Source organism: Ambystoma mexicanum, chromosome 2p (assembly GCF_040938575.1).
Source record: "Ambystoma mexicanum isolate Mex_15411 chromosome 2p, UKY_AmexF1_1, whole genome shotgun sequence".
In the NCBI taxonomy this organism is placed as follows: Eukaryota; Metazoa; Chordata; class Amphibia; order Caudata; family Ambystomatidae; genus Ambystoma; species Ambystoma mexicanum.
Genome location: NC_090923.1, coordinates 473,233,778 through 473,252,221, shown reverse-complemented (window position 1 = coordinate 473,252,221; position 18,444 = coordinate 473,233,778). Strand labels below are relative to the sequence as shown.

The following is an 18,444-nucleotide window of genomic DNA, read 5'->3' as shown; positions in this document are numbered from 1 at the left end:
CGTAACCTCCGCAGCACTTGCGGGATGACGGGGACTGGAGGAAACGCGTACAGCAGCGGGAATGACCACTCCACCACGAACGCGTCTCCCAAGGCTCCTTTCGGAGGAAATTCCCGCGAGCAAAACCTTTCGCACTTCCGGTTGACACTGGAGGCGAAGAGATCCACTTGAGGGGTCCCCCAAAGGGCGAAGATCTCCAAGAGAATCTCCTGAGCCAACTCCCACTCGTGAGAGATCGCGCTCTGCCTGCTCAGAGCGTCCGCCGTCACGTTTTCGTCTCCGGCCAGATGAACTGCCGAGATCGAAACTTCCTGCTGGATGGCCCAGAACCCGAGCTGCATCGCCTCCCTGCACAGAGGAAGTGACCCTGACCCCCCTTTTTGTTGAGGTAGTGCATGGCCACTGTGTTGTCCGTCAGGATCAGGACATTCTTTCCTCTCACAGCCGGCAGAAAAGCCTTCAGGGCTAGCCTGACGGCCCTCAGCTCCAACAGATTGATATGGAGTCTGGACTCCGACGGAGACCAACGACCGCTGACTGTCAGCCCGTTGGCATGAGCTCCCCATCCCGTGAGGGATGCATCCGTCACGATTGTCACCTCCGGCCAGGGAAGCCAAAATGGAGCCCCCTTCATCAAGTTGCCTTCGACGGCCCACCACAGAAGGTCCTGGGCGACCGAGGGCGGCACCTGAACCGGGTCCGACTACCTGCCGGAGGACTGCGACCATTGCGTCTTGAGTGCCCACTGCAAAGATCTCATTCGCAGGCGAGCCTCTGGCACCAGAAGAATGCAGGATGCCATGAGGCCGAGCAACCTCAAGAACTCGAACGCTGGGAGCGTCTGGGCCTGCTGAAACTTGTGCACCATCTGCTGAATGTGAAGAGCCCTCACCTGGGGAGGAAAACACTGCCCCAGGGAAGTGTCGAGCACTGCTCCGATGTACTGGAGCCTCTGTGTTGGCGTCAAATGGGACTTCTTTAAATTGAGGGAGAAGCCCAGCCTGTGAAGGGAGTGGCAGGTGACGGACAGATGATCCAGGACTTGCTCGGGAGAGCTCCCCCTGATCAACCAGGTAGGGGTAGACGTGAATCCCCCCTTGCCTGAGATGCGCTGCCACCACCACCATGAGCTTGGTGAAAACCCTCGGGGCGGAGGTAAATCCGAACGGCAGGACCCAAAACTGAAAGTGCGAGTCGCCAACCGCGAACCTCAGGTACTTCTTGTGCTTGGGATGGATCGACACATGGAAGTAAGCATCCTTGAGGTCGAGTGACACCAACCAGTCCTGAAGCTGAAGGGCCTGGAGGACTTGAGAGAGAGTAACCATCTTGAACTTGTCCTTCCTGAGGAGTTTGTTCAAACCGCGCAAGTCCATGATGGGTCTCAATCCCCCGTCTTTCTTGGAAATCAAAAAATAAGGGGAATACCATCCCTTGTTCCTCTCCGCTACAGGCACCAGTTCTATAGCGCCCTTCTCCAGCAGGGCTTGAATTTCCTGCGCAAGGAGCGGATCCGGACACTTCAAAGAGAGGTTCCCCGGTGGATTGTCGCGAGGCCTGTGCCGAAAGGGAAGACAGTAGCCGTGGGTTATGATCTCCAGAACCCACACATCCGAAGTAATGGCTTGCCACTCTACAAGATGCTGCGCCAGCCTTCCCCCAACCGGCGAACCATGGGACCTGGCCTCATGACTGAGCAGGAGCGGCTGCGGCGTTACCTGAGTGCAAAGAGGCAACTGCCCGAGCGGCCTTGGCACCACGGGTACCCTGTCGTCCACCTCTGGTACCCCTGCGTTGGCCTCTTTGACTGCCAGCTCCCCTCGCTTTACTGAAGGACGAGTAATAGCGAAAGGAACCACCCCTCCACTGCTGTCCCCTAGGACGAAAAGGCGGAGGTTGACGAACTGCAGCGCCCAACGACTTCGCTGCAGCTTTTGAGGTCTGCAACCTCTCAAGGCTCTCGTCAGCCTTGCTGCCAAAAAGGTGTTCACCGTCAAAGGGCATGTTGAGGAGCCGGGACTGCACATCAGGAGCAAACCCCGACTTTCGCAACCACGCAAACCTGCGTATCACGGTGCTCGCCGCCATGGACCTACTGACACATTCAGCCAAGTCCAGACCCGACTGAACGGACTCACACATGGCATCCTTACCATCCTGGACCATAGCAAGGAAACCATCCCGTTCATCCCCTTCGGGAATATGTTCAGCCGCTAACGCAACACAGTTCCACAGAGTGTGCGTGAAACGTGACAAGGCACAAATGGAGTTGGCCGCCTGAAGCGCGATACCACCAGAAGAAAACACTTTCTTCGACCAGCCATCAAAACGTTTGTCGTCCCTATCAGGAGGGATGGTAGGGTACGACGCCTGCTTTGCCGGGGCCGTGGCCGCCTGCACCACCAAACTTTCCGGAGTGGGGTGCCTGGTCAAGTAGCAGGGGTCGCTACTGGCTGGACGGTATTTACGCGACAAGGATCTGCCCACCGCCGGGAGACTCTCCGGAGCAGTCCAAGCCGCCGCCACCCTTCTCTGTAAAGCCATATGGAACGGCAGTACCGGGTCAGTTGGGGGACCAACATTAAGGATGTCCGTCAGATCATCCTGCACAAACTCCCCTGGGGGAGCAGACCATCCCAGATACTCAGACACCCTAGCCATAAGGCGCCGGTACGAGGAATCGGCATGGGAGCCAGGCTCAGGCCTACAAAATTCCACCTCCGGAGAGGTGTCCAGTCCACTGGCATCATGCAGTGACTGCCTCAAATTGTCAAACTGACTATGGCCCGAGACAATTTCATCTGGCACCTGACTAGGAACCAGGCCATCAGAATCCTCATCCGCCTCTGAAATATATTCCAGGTGGCGAAAAGGCACCCGAGAGTGCTTGCTCTTAACCAGAGCCTTCCTAGGGGGTACACCCGTGACACGGGGCACCTCCGACACGAAAGGCGTCGATGGCGTCGAGCGAATCGGCGCCGACGGCGAGAAAACCGGCAACGGCGCCGAGAGGATCGACGTCGAGGAAATCGGCGTCGACGTCAGATGCAGCGCCTCCAGTATCGGCGGCGTCGACACAGCCCTCGAAGCCGGAGCCCCGAGCGTGTCCCTCGACGACCTGATCGTCGACGGCGTCGACGACTTCCTCGAAGCCGGAGCCTCGAGAAAGCCTGTCGACGCCCTCGACGCCTCAGACGTCGATGTCTTCCTCGAAGACTTCACAGGAGCACACGGTCTCGAACTCGTCGAGGACCGGGACCTGGAACGGGTACGGCGAGAACGAGCCTCCTTGTCCGAACGGGACCGCTCCCGTGACTCGTGCCGACCACTCTTGCGAGCGGTGTCTCTCGACCTCTCACGGCCGACCCCATTTGGGGGCGCGGACGGCTGAGTACCCTGCGACTCAAGAATCGCCAACATTTTCTTCCCGAAGGAAGCCCATTCCTCCGGCGTCGCACGGCTGGTGGGGTAACCGACGTGCCGTGCAGAATCCTCGGAAGAGGACCTGGAAGGCAACCGGTGACGGCGCTTCCGAGAATGCCTCGAAGAGGCTGAGGAGTGGCGAGACCCACTCCTAGAAGAAGACCGACGAGACTCCCGACGATGACGCGGAGAGTCACCCCTCGAATCATCCGTCGAAAGCCCCGCCGACTTCGACTTCCGGGGCTTGGACACCCGACCTACCGACAACTTCTTCTTACGTTCGCGTAAGGCTTTGGACGTGAGCGACTGGCAGTCGATACAGTCATCCGTGTCGTGGGCCTCCCCGAGGCACCAGAGGCAGGCGTCGTGCCAGTCAGTCACTGACATCTTGGACCCACACTCCCCGCACTTCTTAAAGCCCGGACGCGGGGTTGAAGACGAAGTGGAAGACATCGCTGAAGGAAATTCACAAACGAACAGGTTCGAAGAACCAGAAAGAACAGAACTCCAAAGAGTCGAGGCTTAGAACCGAGAAACACGAAGCAACACGTTTGCGGGAAAAACGGAACTGAGGCTACGGGCGTCGTGCGTCCTACTTATCACATCGGATGACGTCGGACGTCGGAGGAGGTCCTCGACGTCGGCGCATCGACGTCATCGACGCAGGACGCAGACGCCGGAAAAGTTTCCGAAGCAGCACAGCTGTGGTGATTACATTTCATAGATATGGAATACGTCGGAGGACCCAATCCCCTCGAAACAAAGATTACCAAAGTGTATGCGTGTAGGACAAGTGGACTGTGACGAGGGCAAGTGGACTGTGACGGGGGTCTGGACCAAGGTACGGCAAGGTGCTATAGTGCACCACTTACAAAATGATCAAATTATCCTCCAGAAAAAATAATTACCCAGCTCTTCATGAAGACCTCTATCCAAAATATTGAACAGAAGGAACAATTTACTTACCTGTAACTATTGTTCTCCAGCATGGGTCTGGCATGGATTCACATGCTCATGAATATTCCCCGTCGTCAGGTTGGTAATCCTCGGTAAAGAAAAAAATCAGTTTCAGTTTCGTTTCTGAACCGTCTTTCTACTAGTAACCAATCACTAGTCTATGGGTCATACTGCCCCAAGCCAATGACTGCCCTCTACCTAACCCCCTCCTCTGGCAGCCATCTTCAGATTTGATAGCACGTAAAGTGGCAGTAGGACCAAGAGAAGAGCCGCAGAGGGGTAGGAGGGAGGGTTCGCATGTGAATCCATGCCAGACCCATGCTGGAGAACAATATTTACAGTTAAGTAACTTGTTCCTTCTCCAGCATGGGGTCTGGCATGGATTCACATGCTCATGAATACAGGAATACATAGCAGTACACATATGCACAACCACGGGAGGTGGCAAGGCTCAACATTAAGCATCTCTTACCGCCTCACCAGGCTCACCTTCAAGCAAACAGGTTGCGCAGCACGCCTGGCCGACTCTGGACTCCTCCCTGGAATCCCGGTCGATGCAGTAGAATCTTGTGAAGGTGTGCGTCGACCTCCAGGTAGCAGCCCTGCAGATGTCCAGCAGGGGCACACCAGACAGGAACGCCGTGGTAGCAGCGTTCGCTCTGGTTGAATGGGCTCTCGGGTAGCTGGGCAACGGTCGGTTTGCCAACCGGTGACAGTGCATGATGCAGCCGGAGAGCCATCTGGAAATAGAAGCCTTCGAGAGGGCCTTCCCTTGGTTCACAGGTCCAAAGTTTACAAACAGCTGTAATGTCTTCCGAAGACTCTTCGTGCGGTCCATGTAGAACTTCAGCGCTCTCGCCACATCCAGGGAGTGCAAAGTCCTCTCTGCCGGCGACAAAGGTGACGGGAAGAAAACAGGTAACACCAAGGGCTCGTTGAGATGGAAGTCCAACGGCACCTTGGGCATGAAGGAGGGGTGCATCCTCAGCACTAACCTCGTCTCGTGGAATGTCAGGTATGGAGGTTTACAGGAAAGGGCCTGGATCTCTCCCATTCGTCGTGCACAGGTGATGGCCACAAGAAACGCTGTCTTCCACGAAAAGAACTTCAACGTTGCCGAATGCAGAGGCTCGAATGGCGGCCCTATGAGCCTGGTCAGCACCACGTTGAGCTCCCACGCTCATGAACAGTCCTTTCATGAACTCCTTCACCAGGCGAGGAGACCACAAAGACCGCCCCGGGGTTATGGTGTAGCAGGAGATAGCCGCCAGATGGATCTTGATGGAGGCATGTGCCAGTCCCGTCTTGGCCAGCGATAGCAAGTACGGCAGCACTTGAGGGGCCGTAATCCGTACAGGGTTAATCTTCTGTGCACAACACCAGACAGAGGACCTCTTCCATTTGTGTCCGTAGCACTTGAGTGCCGAGGACGCCCTGGCCTTTGCAAGCACTCTAGTGCTGCAGGAGCCAGGCCTGCAGGTGCAGCGATCCTGGGTCATGGAGGATGGTGCCTCCTTCCCTGGTGAGAAGTCCGTCGGAAGTTTGACCGGGGCGGGGGGGATAGGGTGGGACGCTGACATGTCCAGAAGGTCCGGGAACCAGATCTGCCTCGGCCACGCCGATGCGACGAGGATCATCCTGCGCCAGGTACGTCTGAGTTGACTGATGAGTCGCAAAAGCAATGGGGGGGGAACGCATACAGGAACAGGCCGTTCCAAGGGGAATGAGAAGGCATCGCCCATACTTCCCGGCTGGGGAAACCTGCTGGCGAACCTCCGGCACTTGGCATTCATCGCTGTCGCGAAGAGATCCATCTGGGGATTGCCCCATCGTCGGAATAGGAGATCCACTTGATCCTGCCGAAGTTCCCACTCGTGGCACGAGCGCAGCTTCCTGCTGAGTGAGCCGGCGATGGTATTCCTTATTCCTGCCAGATGGAAGTGCACCAGGAACATCCCATGGGCAACGGCCCAGTGCCACAAATCCTGTGCTTCCTTGGATAGGGCTGGGGATCTGGTACCCCCCTGCTTCCGGATGGAGAACATTGTGGTGGTGTTGTCGGTAAAGACCCTTACCACCTTGCCCTTGAGGGACGGAACAAATGACCTGGGGTCCAGAACACGGCTCGGAGATCCAGGACATTGATGTGAAGTGACCTCTCCTCTGGGAGCCAAAGGCCTCTTGCGTGGAGATCTCCGGTGTGCGCCCCCCATCCCTCCACGGAGACGTCCGTCGTTACCGTCTCCTGGTGTGCTGGGTTCTGGAAGTCTATGCCCGCCGTTAGATGCGCGCGGGTGCCCCATCACCGGATCGCTTGGCGGAAAGTCTCGTTGAGTGAGATCCTGTCCTCGAAACTGCCCACCGCTTGCATCCAATGGGCGTCGAGGAACTCCTGAAGTGGTTGCATCCATAGCCTGCATAGGCGCACTAGGTAGATGCACGAGGTCATCATTCTGAGTAGGGACTTGAGGGATCTCACCCTGGCCACGTCCATGGTCAACAGCCGTTGTACCTGGCCGAGGATGGCCTTCGTCCTTTCCTCCGACGGCGAAGCCAAACGCGCCACTGTGTCGAGTCTGGCTCCCAGGAACAGGGCGTCTTGCCACGGTACCAAGTGGGATTTCACAAAGTTGATCGAGAATCCCAGATCCGTGAGCAGATGGACGGTCTTCGCTGTGTGATCGATGGCGAGTTCCCTTGACTTTGCTCGGATGAGCCAATCGTCCAGGTAGGGGTAGACGTGGATCCCCTGCAGGCGCAGATGTGCCGCCACTGGTGCTAGACACTTGGTGAACACCCTGGGTGCTGACTTCAAGCCGAAGGGAAGGGCCTTGAACTGATAGTGCCGCCCTTGGACCACAAATCATAGGAATTTTCTATGTCCTTTTAGAATGGAGATGTGAAAGAAAGCATCCTCCAAGTCCAGCGACGATAGGAAATCGCCCTCTTTCAGCTCTCCGAGCACTTGCTGGAGGGTGACCATCCGGAATTTCTGGGACTTGATGTACTTGTTTAGACGACGAAGGCCCAGGATGGGTCGCCAACTGCCTGTCTTCTTATGGACGAGGAAGTACCGCGAGTACACTCCGGAGCATCTTTGGGACGAGTTCTATGGCTCCCTTCCTTAGCATCGCTCGTACCTCCAGAAGCAGTTGAGGGACGTGGTTTTCCTTCCTGGTCATGGGTGGAAAACGGGGACACCTTCCTTGAAATTCCAGAAAGTGCCCGCTCGCCAGGGCATCTAGCACCCAACGGTCGGTGGAGATGGACTCCCACACACTGACGAAATTCGCCAGCCGGCCTCCCACCAGGGTGCTCGGGTGGGAGCCCGACGCCACGGCTGGTTCAGTCCTGTTTCATCGTGGCCTTGCCGCCGACAACGGGATCCTCCGGTCTTGCTGCGTCCTCTGTAGGCTTTCTGCGACGAGTAGTAGCGGGCCGCTTGGCAGTATGACGAGGAACCACCGCCGAATCCTTTGGAGGCACCTTGTTTGCCTCCGGAGCTCCGAAAGGACGGCCGTTGTTGAACGCCCAAGGCCCGAGCCGTCTCGGTGTCCGCCTTGATGGCCTGCAGTGACTCGTCCACTGTCTTGCCGAACAGGTTGTCCCCGGCGAAGGGCATGTCCAGAACCCTGGTCTGCACGTCCTGGCCGAAATCAGTGGCCTTGAACCAACCGCGCCGCGAAGAAAAACGCTGTTGCCCATCTGGTGAAAACCAGTGTCGCCGATGTCCGTGGCCACCGTTATGGCGTGGTCCGAAGCCACCTCGCCTTCCTGCAAGATTTCCAGGGCCTCAGCCTTCTTGTCGTCCGGGAGGAAGTCCAGGAGGGGAGCGATCTTTAACCACAGCTCCCTGTCGTAGCGTGCCACGATCACGAGGGCACTAAAAGCTCGAGAGCTACAGCACGAGGACTCCCAACACTTGAACGTGCGGTAAAAATCTGAAGATGGCTGCTAGAGGAGGGGCTTAGGTGGAGGGCAGTCATTGGCTGGGGGCAGAATGACTCAGAGAGCAGTGATTGGTTACTAGTAGAAAGACAGTTCAGAAAAAAAACTGAAACCGATTTTTTATTTACCGAGGATTCCCAGCCTGACGACGAGGAATATTCATGAGCATGTGAATCCATGCCAGACCCCATGCTGGAGAAGTAAAAGTAATCCGCAGGTGTAATTATTTTATCAAAAAAGAATGAACCATTCACTGCATATAAACTATTCAGCAGCCATTCACCTAGATAAAACAGATCTAAAACGCTACATAAGATTGTTATCACTCCAGAAGTTGAAGGAAATGCAAGGGATTTGCATTTTACATCTAACCTATTCGATACTACAACATAACAGCAATCACCATATGCCTGGCTAATATTGTGATACTATTTAAGTACATTAATCATGATTTAAAACAAAGTAAAAGAAAAGGGCAGGAATATTGCACATTTGACTCTGAGTTAGGGGCAGTGGCATCAAATGACAGATTGTTTCTGAATGGGCATACTGACAAAGTCAGACAAACATACGTAAAAACAATCCGATGTGGCAGGTGCACCAAAAGAAATGCCTCCAAACAGGGCAAAAGGCATGCTTTGTACAAGGTGTCTCACCAAAATCAGCTAGTTTCAGCTCTCCCTTCTCATTAATAAGAAGATTTTGTGGCTTTAGATCTCGATGCAAAACTTTCCTTCTGTGACAGTAAGCCAAGCCACGTAACAACTGGAATAAAAATATCTGCAGAATGAGAGAGAATGAGGAGATTTAAAGAACATATATATGGATATGAATATACAAACTATAAAGATCTCACTCTAATGCAGCATGTGTTCAACACAAAACAGCAAACTGACTTGTAGGTTTTTTTCTCAGTCTTGTAAGTAACGCATGGTGGCAACAATAAAGACAGACATAAGTGATAGAGTTTAAGGGTGTTTATTAAACTGTATATGAAGGGTGGAAAACGGCTAATCTAAACCTAAATCTAAGATGGGAGCAAGCTACGACCATCAAATAATAATAAGGCAGTCCTAGTGGCGTCTTATCAAATAAAAGGGCCTATACTAAGAAACCTTTTGCCAATCCTTCCGCTAAATACAAAAAAAAATGTGGGATAATGATCACAAGAAAGAAATAAGTGCACACAAATAGTAAGTCAGGATGTGGTAGCCGGGGGTCTCTCTTCCGCATGTTTTGAGAATGGGACAATGTATGATTCCGGAGCACAGCACACGCTCAAACTTTCCAGCACAAGCCAACAGTTCCGTTCTCAGCTTTCAGGGCCTTCAGTGGTTAAGTCTCTTTTCTACAAAAAGTCTCTTGCCTCAGAGGACCTGATGTATCCAAAATAATAAAAAGTTCCTTTCCACATGAACGTTGCGTGATGACGTTTACCCCTAGATCTCCCTCTTCTGGGCTCAGATCCACAAAAATGTATTGGCAATATCAGGACCTTCAGTAGTACGTTTCTTGATTCAGAGGCCTAGATGAGCACAAACTCAAAAACAAAAGTTCTTTAATGATTGTCCTTGGCGTGATAAACCTTCACCCCTGGGTCCACTTCTTCCGACCCCTCTCGAATCTAACCCTCCCTCCGTCGGGTTCACTCTGGCTTATATTTCTCTGTTGTAGTTCATGTGTCGGTGGAGTGATGGCTTCTCCCCTGGATCCCCTTCTTCCAGGCTCAGACCGTTCTCAAAGAAATCCAAAATAGTAAACAAAATGTTTGTTTTCGCATGTATGTTGGGTGATGCCTTTTCACCCCTGGGTACCCCTCTCCCGGGCACAGACCCTTCTCAAATATCAGCCTCCCTCAGTCAGGTTCACTACGGGTCAGGTTCACTATGGCTTCACAAAATAATATCTTCTGTGAAATTAATTCACAAATCTTAATGTCAGTTCAGTGTGGACATCCCTCTACCAAGTTCACTCTCGTCAACACACTATTCATTAGGACTTGGGGCTTCACCCCCTTTTTATCAGCATCCCTCCGTTGGGTTCACTCTTGCCAACCACACAATTCCTTGAACAGTTCTTACGATGCAGGATTCACTTCCCTTAGCTTCACAATCAGCTGCCGTTCAAAGACTTTCGACGTTTCCCAAGGCCTTGTGGTAATGGTAGTTTCAACAATAGGGCAATCGTCCAGTGTTTCCTGAGTGAGAACCCACGTGGTGCCTGACTCCTCTGTAGCTGCTTTTCCCCTCTCGTATTAACAGTTCTTTGTACTTTCTTCAATTAGCCTTTTGCTATTTGTGTTCAACACAGTTCTGTTTCTTATTGGCTCTCCCCTCGACTCACCAGCAGTGATAAAACGCTTGGCTTTTCTTGTCTCTGGAGTCAAGGCTGGTACCACAGTGGCAAGCGTCTCTCCCCAGCTTGGTTATCAGCGGAGGAGGGCACTGTGTACCGTTGACATCTGCTGCAACACACGCTCGCTATTGTTCGCAGTCTTACGATTCCTTCCATGGAGGTTTCACAGGCCTGGCTCGGAAAGGGCAAGGTTGTTTCTCTCCTTGTCACCTTCTTGGTTCGCACCGTCTTTCTCCTCCTCTTGAACTCCTGTGCTGAGTTAGCTCTCTGGTCGTGCAGACTTCCTTGCTCGTATTGTGCTCTTGTGCTTTACCTTTTATCCCTGCGGGGGAAGGGACAGGGCCATCAGGTGTGTGTGATTCTGGTCAACTGAAAGGTATCTGTTTCAAACTGCGCTTTCCAAAGAAAGTGGTTAATTGTTGAAAGTTTGGTTCCTCTTTTGGTTACAGGAGCCGGTAATGAAAACTATATTTAAATTACTAATTTATTCTTTCACTTGTACTAAACAAGACATGTCATTGTTCCCACTTTAGGATTATTGGTTTTTTGTGCCAGTACGAAAATTAGTAGTTCAATGTGATCAATTTTATAGCAATTGTTTAATTAGTATAATGTTGTATGGAAAAATACACCATGATTAAGAAATACTGCCTTTCCTTTTATTTCCATTATCTGACTGATTTGATGGATTATTTCTAAGTGGTTGACAGCCACAGAGCCCACCCAATGATCTCTAACTACAAAGACTTGCACTTATGACTCATTAATAGTTCCAAGTGAGATCTATTTTGCAAATATTTTCTTCATTGCTTTCGAAACACTTTAGAGAGATACAACTATGAGTTGACACAATTGCCTGACTTTGCCTGACCGTTGTGTTGGGATATGTCAGGTAAACGGCTCTGGTGTTTATCCGGCGTCTTTCGTGGTGTACAAAAGTGTTTGTGTTGGAAAAGGGGGGTTGGTGGATAGAGTGTCTGAGTATCCTACGTGGTAAGATGGGGAAAAGGTGTTATAAGAAGGGGGATACCGCGTCTCACCCGTCGGTGTCCTACTTCCACTCCCCGGAGACCCCCGATCCAGGTGATCCTCCTGCACTGGCGCACCCACAGGAACTGGATCCAATAGCGATGGTCGTGTCCTGGCCACCTGGATGACAGATCACCGGGGACTAGGAAGTGAGACACCTTCAGGTTTCTCAGTCTGCATTATATTTTAATGTGATAATCAAGAAAAAACAGATATCATTTAACATGACCGAAATTAACAACAATTAGCTAATTACATCAATTGTATTACATAGCAGTGCATTTACAGTGCTAAAGGGGTAGTTCAGTTAGAAATGTTACTGGCCCAATAGATCGGGGACGTATTTTAGAGCATACATAGATAGTTCTTTTAAAAAATTCCAATGCAATTTACCTGAAATGTTCTCACTTTAACACATGCGAAAACGACCAGTCGGGTACCGTTATCTTGTGATAATCTTATTAGTTGATCCATCGACCTAAGTTCAAGTGCCCTCGTGGCACTAATTCAGATCACCCGCTCCTCAAGCAGACATTACTAGACGCTCACGCCCCTTTTCACAACGCCCTCTGTGCACAATCTATTGACGCGTCACCATGGAAATGGCAAGACGCCTCGTTCCTCGACAAGTGTAAACACACCCTTTCTGATCACACAATGTCAGTTTCTTTTTCCTTCATGTCAGTGCATTTCATTTCGAGTTTCTGTGACTTGTTTCTGCTCTGTTCAGCTATCGGCCAAGTACGACACACTGAGAACCGGTACTTATACTGCCTAAAATGGTGGCGTGTCCTGAGCTCATGCAGTGAGGCTGTGACTGTACAGAGCTCCCACTGCGATCCATTCAAGATGCTTATAGAGGCAGATAACGTGGCCCATTTTGACATCAGAAGACATCTTTTTGCGGGGAACATTAGCGCCCAGCTACTCCGCTTTACCCTGATGATAATCAGAGCTGTGTACAGGGAGAAACCTCGCCTGGAAACCTGAGCCCCTGGTGATCGAAGATGGCCACCACAGCGGCTCAGTGAGGTTCCCTGAGTGGCTTGTGGCACAGCTGGACCGGGCTGCTTGAACTGGGCTGGCCTATCACTAGGATGTTTCCCACATTGGACTGCCTGGTGAGGCCTGGTGCTACCGTGGTCATACCGAGGAATCTTTCTACTTCTTGCCAGAAATTGCGGTGCGCGCGAGCTGGGAAGCCACACAAGGAGATCCTACACTAGCTGCAGCACCGCTGGCGGCACCACTTACCTGGGTGTTTGGGCCGCCGCCCTGAGTCCGTGCAGGCTGGATTATTGATGCGCTGGGTTATCCGCTACAGTGCCTATGCCCCGGGAGGAACATCCGGGCTGTCGCTGACTTTCACCTCACTCCAGGTACGCCTACTGCCATAGACTGGTTGCCCCAAAGGCTTGCACCTTTTGCTACCATTGTTGCTGAACACGCAATGTGCCTCAACCCCCTCTAGTTGGCCTTGTGATGTGACCAAATGGCCTGGAAAGGGGGATCCTTTGACAGTTGTCTGTCCGCCGGGTGCCAACCCCCTCATTGATATACCTGGACTGAGTGTGGCCTGAGGAGGGGGTTTGTCTAACCTCTAGGCTCCATCCCTCCCCATGTGAGCAGCGGCGTGCAGAGCCCGCTATCAGTCACCCAGAGTGGCTATATTTCATTGGGACAGTAGCCACTCTGTTGTTACTTTTTGAGATTGTGTGTATGGAGTTGGATTCCACTTTGTGAATCTCTGGTGTTCTCTTCCTGGCTTGTGGCAGACATATCCTGCACTGAATTTGCAACGGGAAAGCTCTTTCGTATTGCATTGGCATGGCCTACTCACCCAATCCTTCATTGAATGGAGAATCTCTGGCCACATAATGTGGCACCACACACTCCGGCCTGTCCCGATTGCTGTCCTCCATAATATCACCTACCCAGAATAAGGGCAAATCAACCATCATGGACTTGTTTGCTGGCCAAAGTAAACATTGCAATGCCCCCCAGGCAGTGGACGCTGAGCAATCTGAGCTGATCACCCCTGTAAAGAACCCTCAGTAGGATCAGGTTCTTGCTGCAATAGCTGCCTTGCGGTCCTCGCTGGAGACTAAAATCGATGCGGTCAAAGTTGATGTCCAACTACTCCGGCAGGACATCAGCCAACTGGCAGAGAGGGTCACAACTGCAGAACTGGGGTTAAAGGAGACTGCAGACACCACCAAAGAAAGAACTGCTAGTCAAGGAAATGGAAATGAGGAATACTGCATTGGAATTACGCGCAGAGGACGCTGAGGGCAGGTCTCAGAACAATATATGTGTGCTGGGCCTTCCTGAGGGGGCAGATGGCCCGGACCCAACCTCATACATTGAAAACATGTTACTACAGGAGATTGCGCCTTGGCAAGCTGTCACAAGCCTTTGCAATTGAACGAGCTCACAGATCACTCCAAAAGAGACCTCGGCCCGAATCCTACCCTAGACCGGTTATAGCTAGGATCCTGAATTTCCACGATAGAGAAGTAATCCTGAAATTGTCATGGGATGGTGGCGAGGTACAGAGAGACAGCTCTAAGATAGCCATTTACCCGGATTATACACCTGCAGTCCAGAGGGCCAGACTAAAGATAATTTAAAACAGCAGATCACACTTCCTCAATAGTCCTGCTGTGCCGACCATGTGGATGGAACACAATAATTTGTCTAGTAAGGACAGTGCTGACATTTGACCTATTATGTGACTCCACCAACTCCCGATATGCTGCTGGATGGCTCTGTGCTTTTAAGTTCTCCTTGTAGAATCAGGGAGGTTCTTTGCGTGTAGCTGTGGGCTACCAGGGGATCCAAGTACCGTACTCATTTGTCCCAATGTATGAGTCACTACCTTTGGTGTGACACGCTGTGTGCCCCAGACTGATGCTGCACTGACAATGGCTGTAAGCCGCTCAAGAACATTTTCTTTCAGTGGGGGCAACGTCCAGTTACCCACTGTTGGTCTTACTCACCTGCTCGACTTGGTACACAATGGGCAAGTTTGGTGGTACGGGAATGCCTGAACAATGTGTTGTAGCTGGGCAATGTTACACACTTAGGTTATTGCTGTTATTTTGCTTACTCCACGCATTACGGTTCACAAGGTGCTACTCTTTGGTAAATGGGAGGGCAGAGAAGGTGTGTTTATGGACTATTTGCAACCATGCTAATTGTATGGGTAACTTAGATACTTGTATGGGAGGTGTGTTGCATACAATTGTTTTGACAGGCTGGGGGAGGGGCCACTTGAGTATTGTTGGGATTACTTAGCATGTTACATAACCATGGCCCCCATTAGCATACTAACCTGGAAGGTGCATGGGTTGGGTTCTTACCTTCGCAGGAACAGGGTGAAATCTTACCTGCAGCATAGCTTTAATCAAAGAGACCCACTTACTAGCTGACGAACAAGAGGTGGTTTTGAATCTCTGGGGCAGGACAGGCTATGGGGGCACATACTCCAAATATGCTAGGGGAGTGCTTACATGGATTGATGGCTGGCTACCGTTCCAACTGCTAGAAGTGGAAAGAGACAGGGAGGGTGGTATTTCATTTTACGGGGTTAGCTTGACCACAAAGAGGTTTGCATTGTGTACTCATATTTCCCAACTCACAATATTCCATCCCACATACATACATTATACAATTATATTGCGTCTAGGCACAAGGTTTTTTTTCTATGGGGGGGGGGACTTTAACTGTGTCAGAGACGCTGCACTTGATAGATCCCCCCCCCACCCCTTGGGGTTACATCTCCGGCTACCATGCTCTGAACGCAGCACTAACTGATCTATATATGGTGTGTGTCTGGAGGGAACTATACCCGGATGCTAGAGGATTATTCCTTCTACTCATCTACCCACAAGCTACACACCAGAATTGATAACTTTTTTGCTGGGATAGGACAAGTAGCCGAACTCTGTAGCGCTGAATATATGGGCTGCTCGATATGCGACCAGTCCCACTTGGTTATTGAATAGAACATTATGCGCCCTATATACCCTATCCCGACGTGGCACATGCCTGTTGGCGCCTTGACTGATGAAGCTTTCAAAAAAGCATTGCAAACCTCTCTGATTTTTTAAAACAATGTTGGGAGCGTGGATGAGTGGGGCAGCATCTGGGAAATCAAGAAGGTGGTGACTAGGGGCGAGTTTATAGCAAGTGCCGGGGGCATTCACCGAAAACTGCAGGACGATTTAGAGGCTATGGAGGAGGAGATTCAAACACAGGAGGCCTGACACACAGGCCAGCAGTCAGCTGAGGTAGACCTGGCTGAGACCCGGTCCTGTTGCCTAGAGGCATGGGAGAGGTTGTCCAAATTCGGCTATGTCAGACAAACCACATGGGCGCATACAGAGGGGGACAAACCTGGGAGACTATTGGCATGGCTTTGTGAACGAGAATACCTCAGACCCTTAACCACGTTACTTTATGACAAATGTGGGCCGCGGTCCCATGCCGCGATCAATGATATTTTCACTACATACTACACTCAGTAATATAGTCACAATGAACAGGCACCCAAAGGGGATGTGGTTGAGGCCCATTCACTAATCTCACTCCTGATCTTACGGACGCACAGCGTGCCCTTTTAGACCAGCCCATTACTGTGGAGGAGTGGAGTGACGCATTTGCCTCCCTCTCTACTAGTAAAACACCCGGGAGTGATGGACTCCCCCCCCCTCCCAAAATTATATAAAACATACAGCTCTACCTTAGCCCCAGTACTGATGAAGGTCGTTGAGGAAGCTTATGATCAGGGCGTACTCCCGGCTAGTATGAGGGAGACTTTGTTAATACCCATACCCAAACCTCGGAAACCAATTGACAGATGCGACTCATATCGCCCCCTGGCCATGCTAAATTATGAAGTGAAAATACTCACAACGGTGCGACTTCGTAAAGTCATCACCACCTTGATACATATAGACCAAACTGGGTTTGTGCCGGGACGACAAACCACCCTGAATCTTTGTAGGCTGCATCACATCATTGATCAGACCACTCCCTGCAAAGAGCATTACGTAGTGGCGTCACTTGACGCATTCAAGGCCTTTGACCGCTCTATTGGGATGTGCTGCAAACTCTCATCTCAGAACAGGTTATCATGCCATGTTCTTTCTGGAGAGGAGCGCCTGCTACCTTTTTTTGAACTATTGGGATGGTTGTTTGCCTCCTTGCCAAGTTTTATTCGCTGGGTGACAGTTGTATACTTCCCCAACTGCAATGGTGAAATCGGTTAGACAAATATCCAGAGCGTGGAATATGGAATATACAGCGGCGGACTCGCCAGGGCTGCCTGTTGCCACCCATGCTATATTAGCTGTGGAGCTAATAACGGTATACCTGCGCCAAGAGTACCTGGATGCGGGCATCACGATTGGTGGATCTAGACATCTTGCGTCGCAGTATGCGGACGATGTCCTGCTTTATTTGTGTGAACCACCGCAGAACCTGCCCATGGTCTTCAACGTATTGGACAATTCTGCAGCACTATCCGGGATCTCTTTCAATAGGCATAATTCCTGTCTTTTTCCCGTAGGTGTGGTGAGCAAGGCCACTCTGCCTGGCTCACGTGAAGATGTACTCCTTTAAATATTTGGGAATCCAAGTCACGCATACACCAGAAGGCACACACACTCATAACACTCTTAGGATGGTGGAGGTCCTTAGGAAATTCATGTCCTTTTGGACTTGATTACCACTCTTGCTTATGGGCAAAATCGCAATTGTTAAAATGATTATTCTCTCTGGATTTCTGTATTGTTTCACAAATGTCCTTTACTATATTAAAGCTTGCTTCTTTCGTTTTCTTGATACACTGATTAGAGATTTTCTCTGGGGGCCAAACCGGCACAGGATTGCTCTTAAGGTGCTATGCCTACCTTATAAGGATGGCGGAGCACAGCACCAAGGCTGGAACTTTATTACCTAGCTGCCCAGCTAAGCTTTGTCTCGAAATAGTTGTCTGACGACCCCACCTGTGAAACGCTGTTTAAGCATTTTGTGGCTCCGTCCCGACTCAATGGCATGCTATGGCTCCCAGACCATTGCATGAACTCCCTACCGCTACAATTGGATCTAGGCAGAAAGATCTGGTCCAGGGCGTTTAAGCTACTCCAGTTGCGTTGTACCTACTCGCCCAACGTCCCGATTGTGGCTGATGGATGCACAAACAAGAACTTGGTGTGGCAAGGCGCTGGGACGAATGGGGTATTTCTACATATTAAGAAAGGAGAAAATCTAGTGACTTTGGTAGCCTAGCTCAGCAGACAGGCCTGCCCAAGGGATAATTTCTGAGATATATGAAAGTGGTGGAAGTGGTGAGACGTAGATGGAGCGGGTGGCCCGCTGAACCGGAGGAGACAGGGCTTCTGGCTCTAATGTATACGCTAGAAGATGTTTGGAGGCCTGTAAACAGAATGCACAGTTGCTTGCTGAGCGGGTCTAACCCTCAAAACCCAAATCTGAAGATGCGTTGGGAGTTGGATGTGGGCTCTGTAACCACTGATCAGGAGTGGGAACTAGTGCTTAGTTTCCCTAAAAATGTGTCCCATAATGCTAGATTTAAACTACTCCAAATGACCCCAGCAGAAAAGCTACATTTAATAAAAACATACATTCGACCTGTCCCTGGTGTAATCAAGACGATGCAGATCTAATCCATATGTTTTGGAAATGTGTAAGAGTGCAAGGTTTTTG

At 51.2% G+C, this 18,444-nt stretch overlaps 1 protein-coding gene across 7 annotated transcripts in view; it reads right to left on the bottom strand.

The window, feature by feature from the left end:
• The window catches only part of LOC138566485 (cyclin-dependent kinase 17-like), a 1,557,968-nt gene that overhangs the window by 595,574 nt on the left and 943,950 nt on the right, over positions 1 to 18,444 (bottom strand). For all 7 annotated transcript variants that reach the window (XM_069643847.1, XM_069643850.1, XM_069643846.1 and 4 more), the window contains one exon: positions 8,985 to 9,108. In XM_069643847.1, the coding sequence (XP_069499948.1) occupies positions 8,985 to 9,108 (124 nt within the window). The remainder of the gene's footprint in view (positions 1 to 8,984; positions 9,109 to 18,444) is intronic.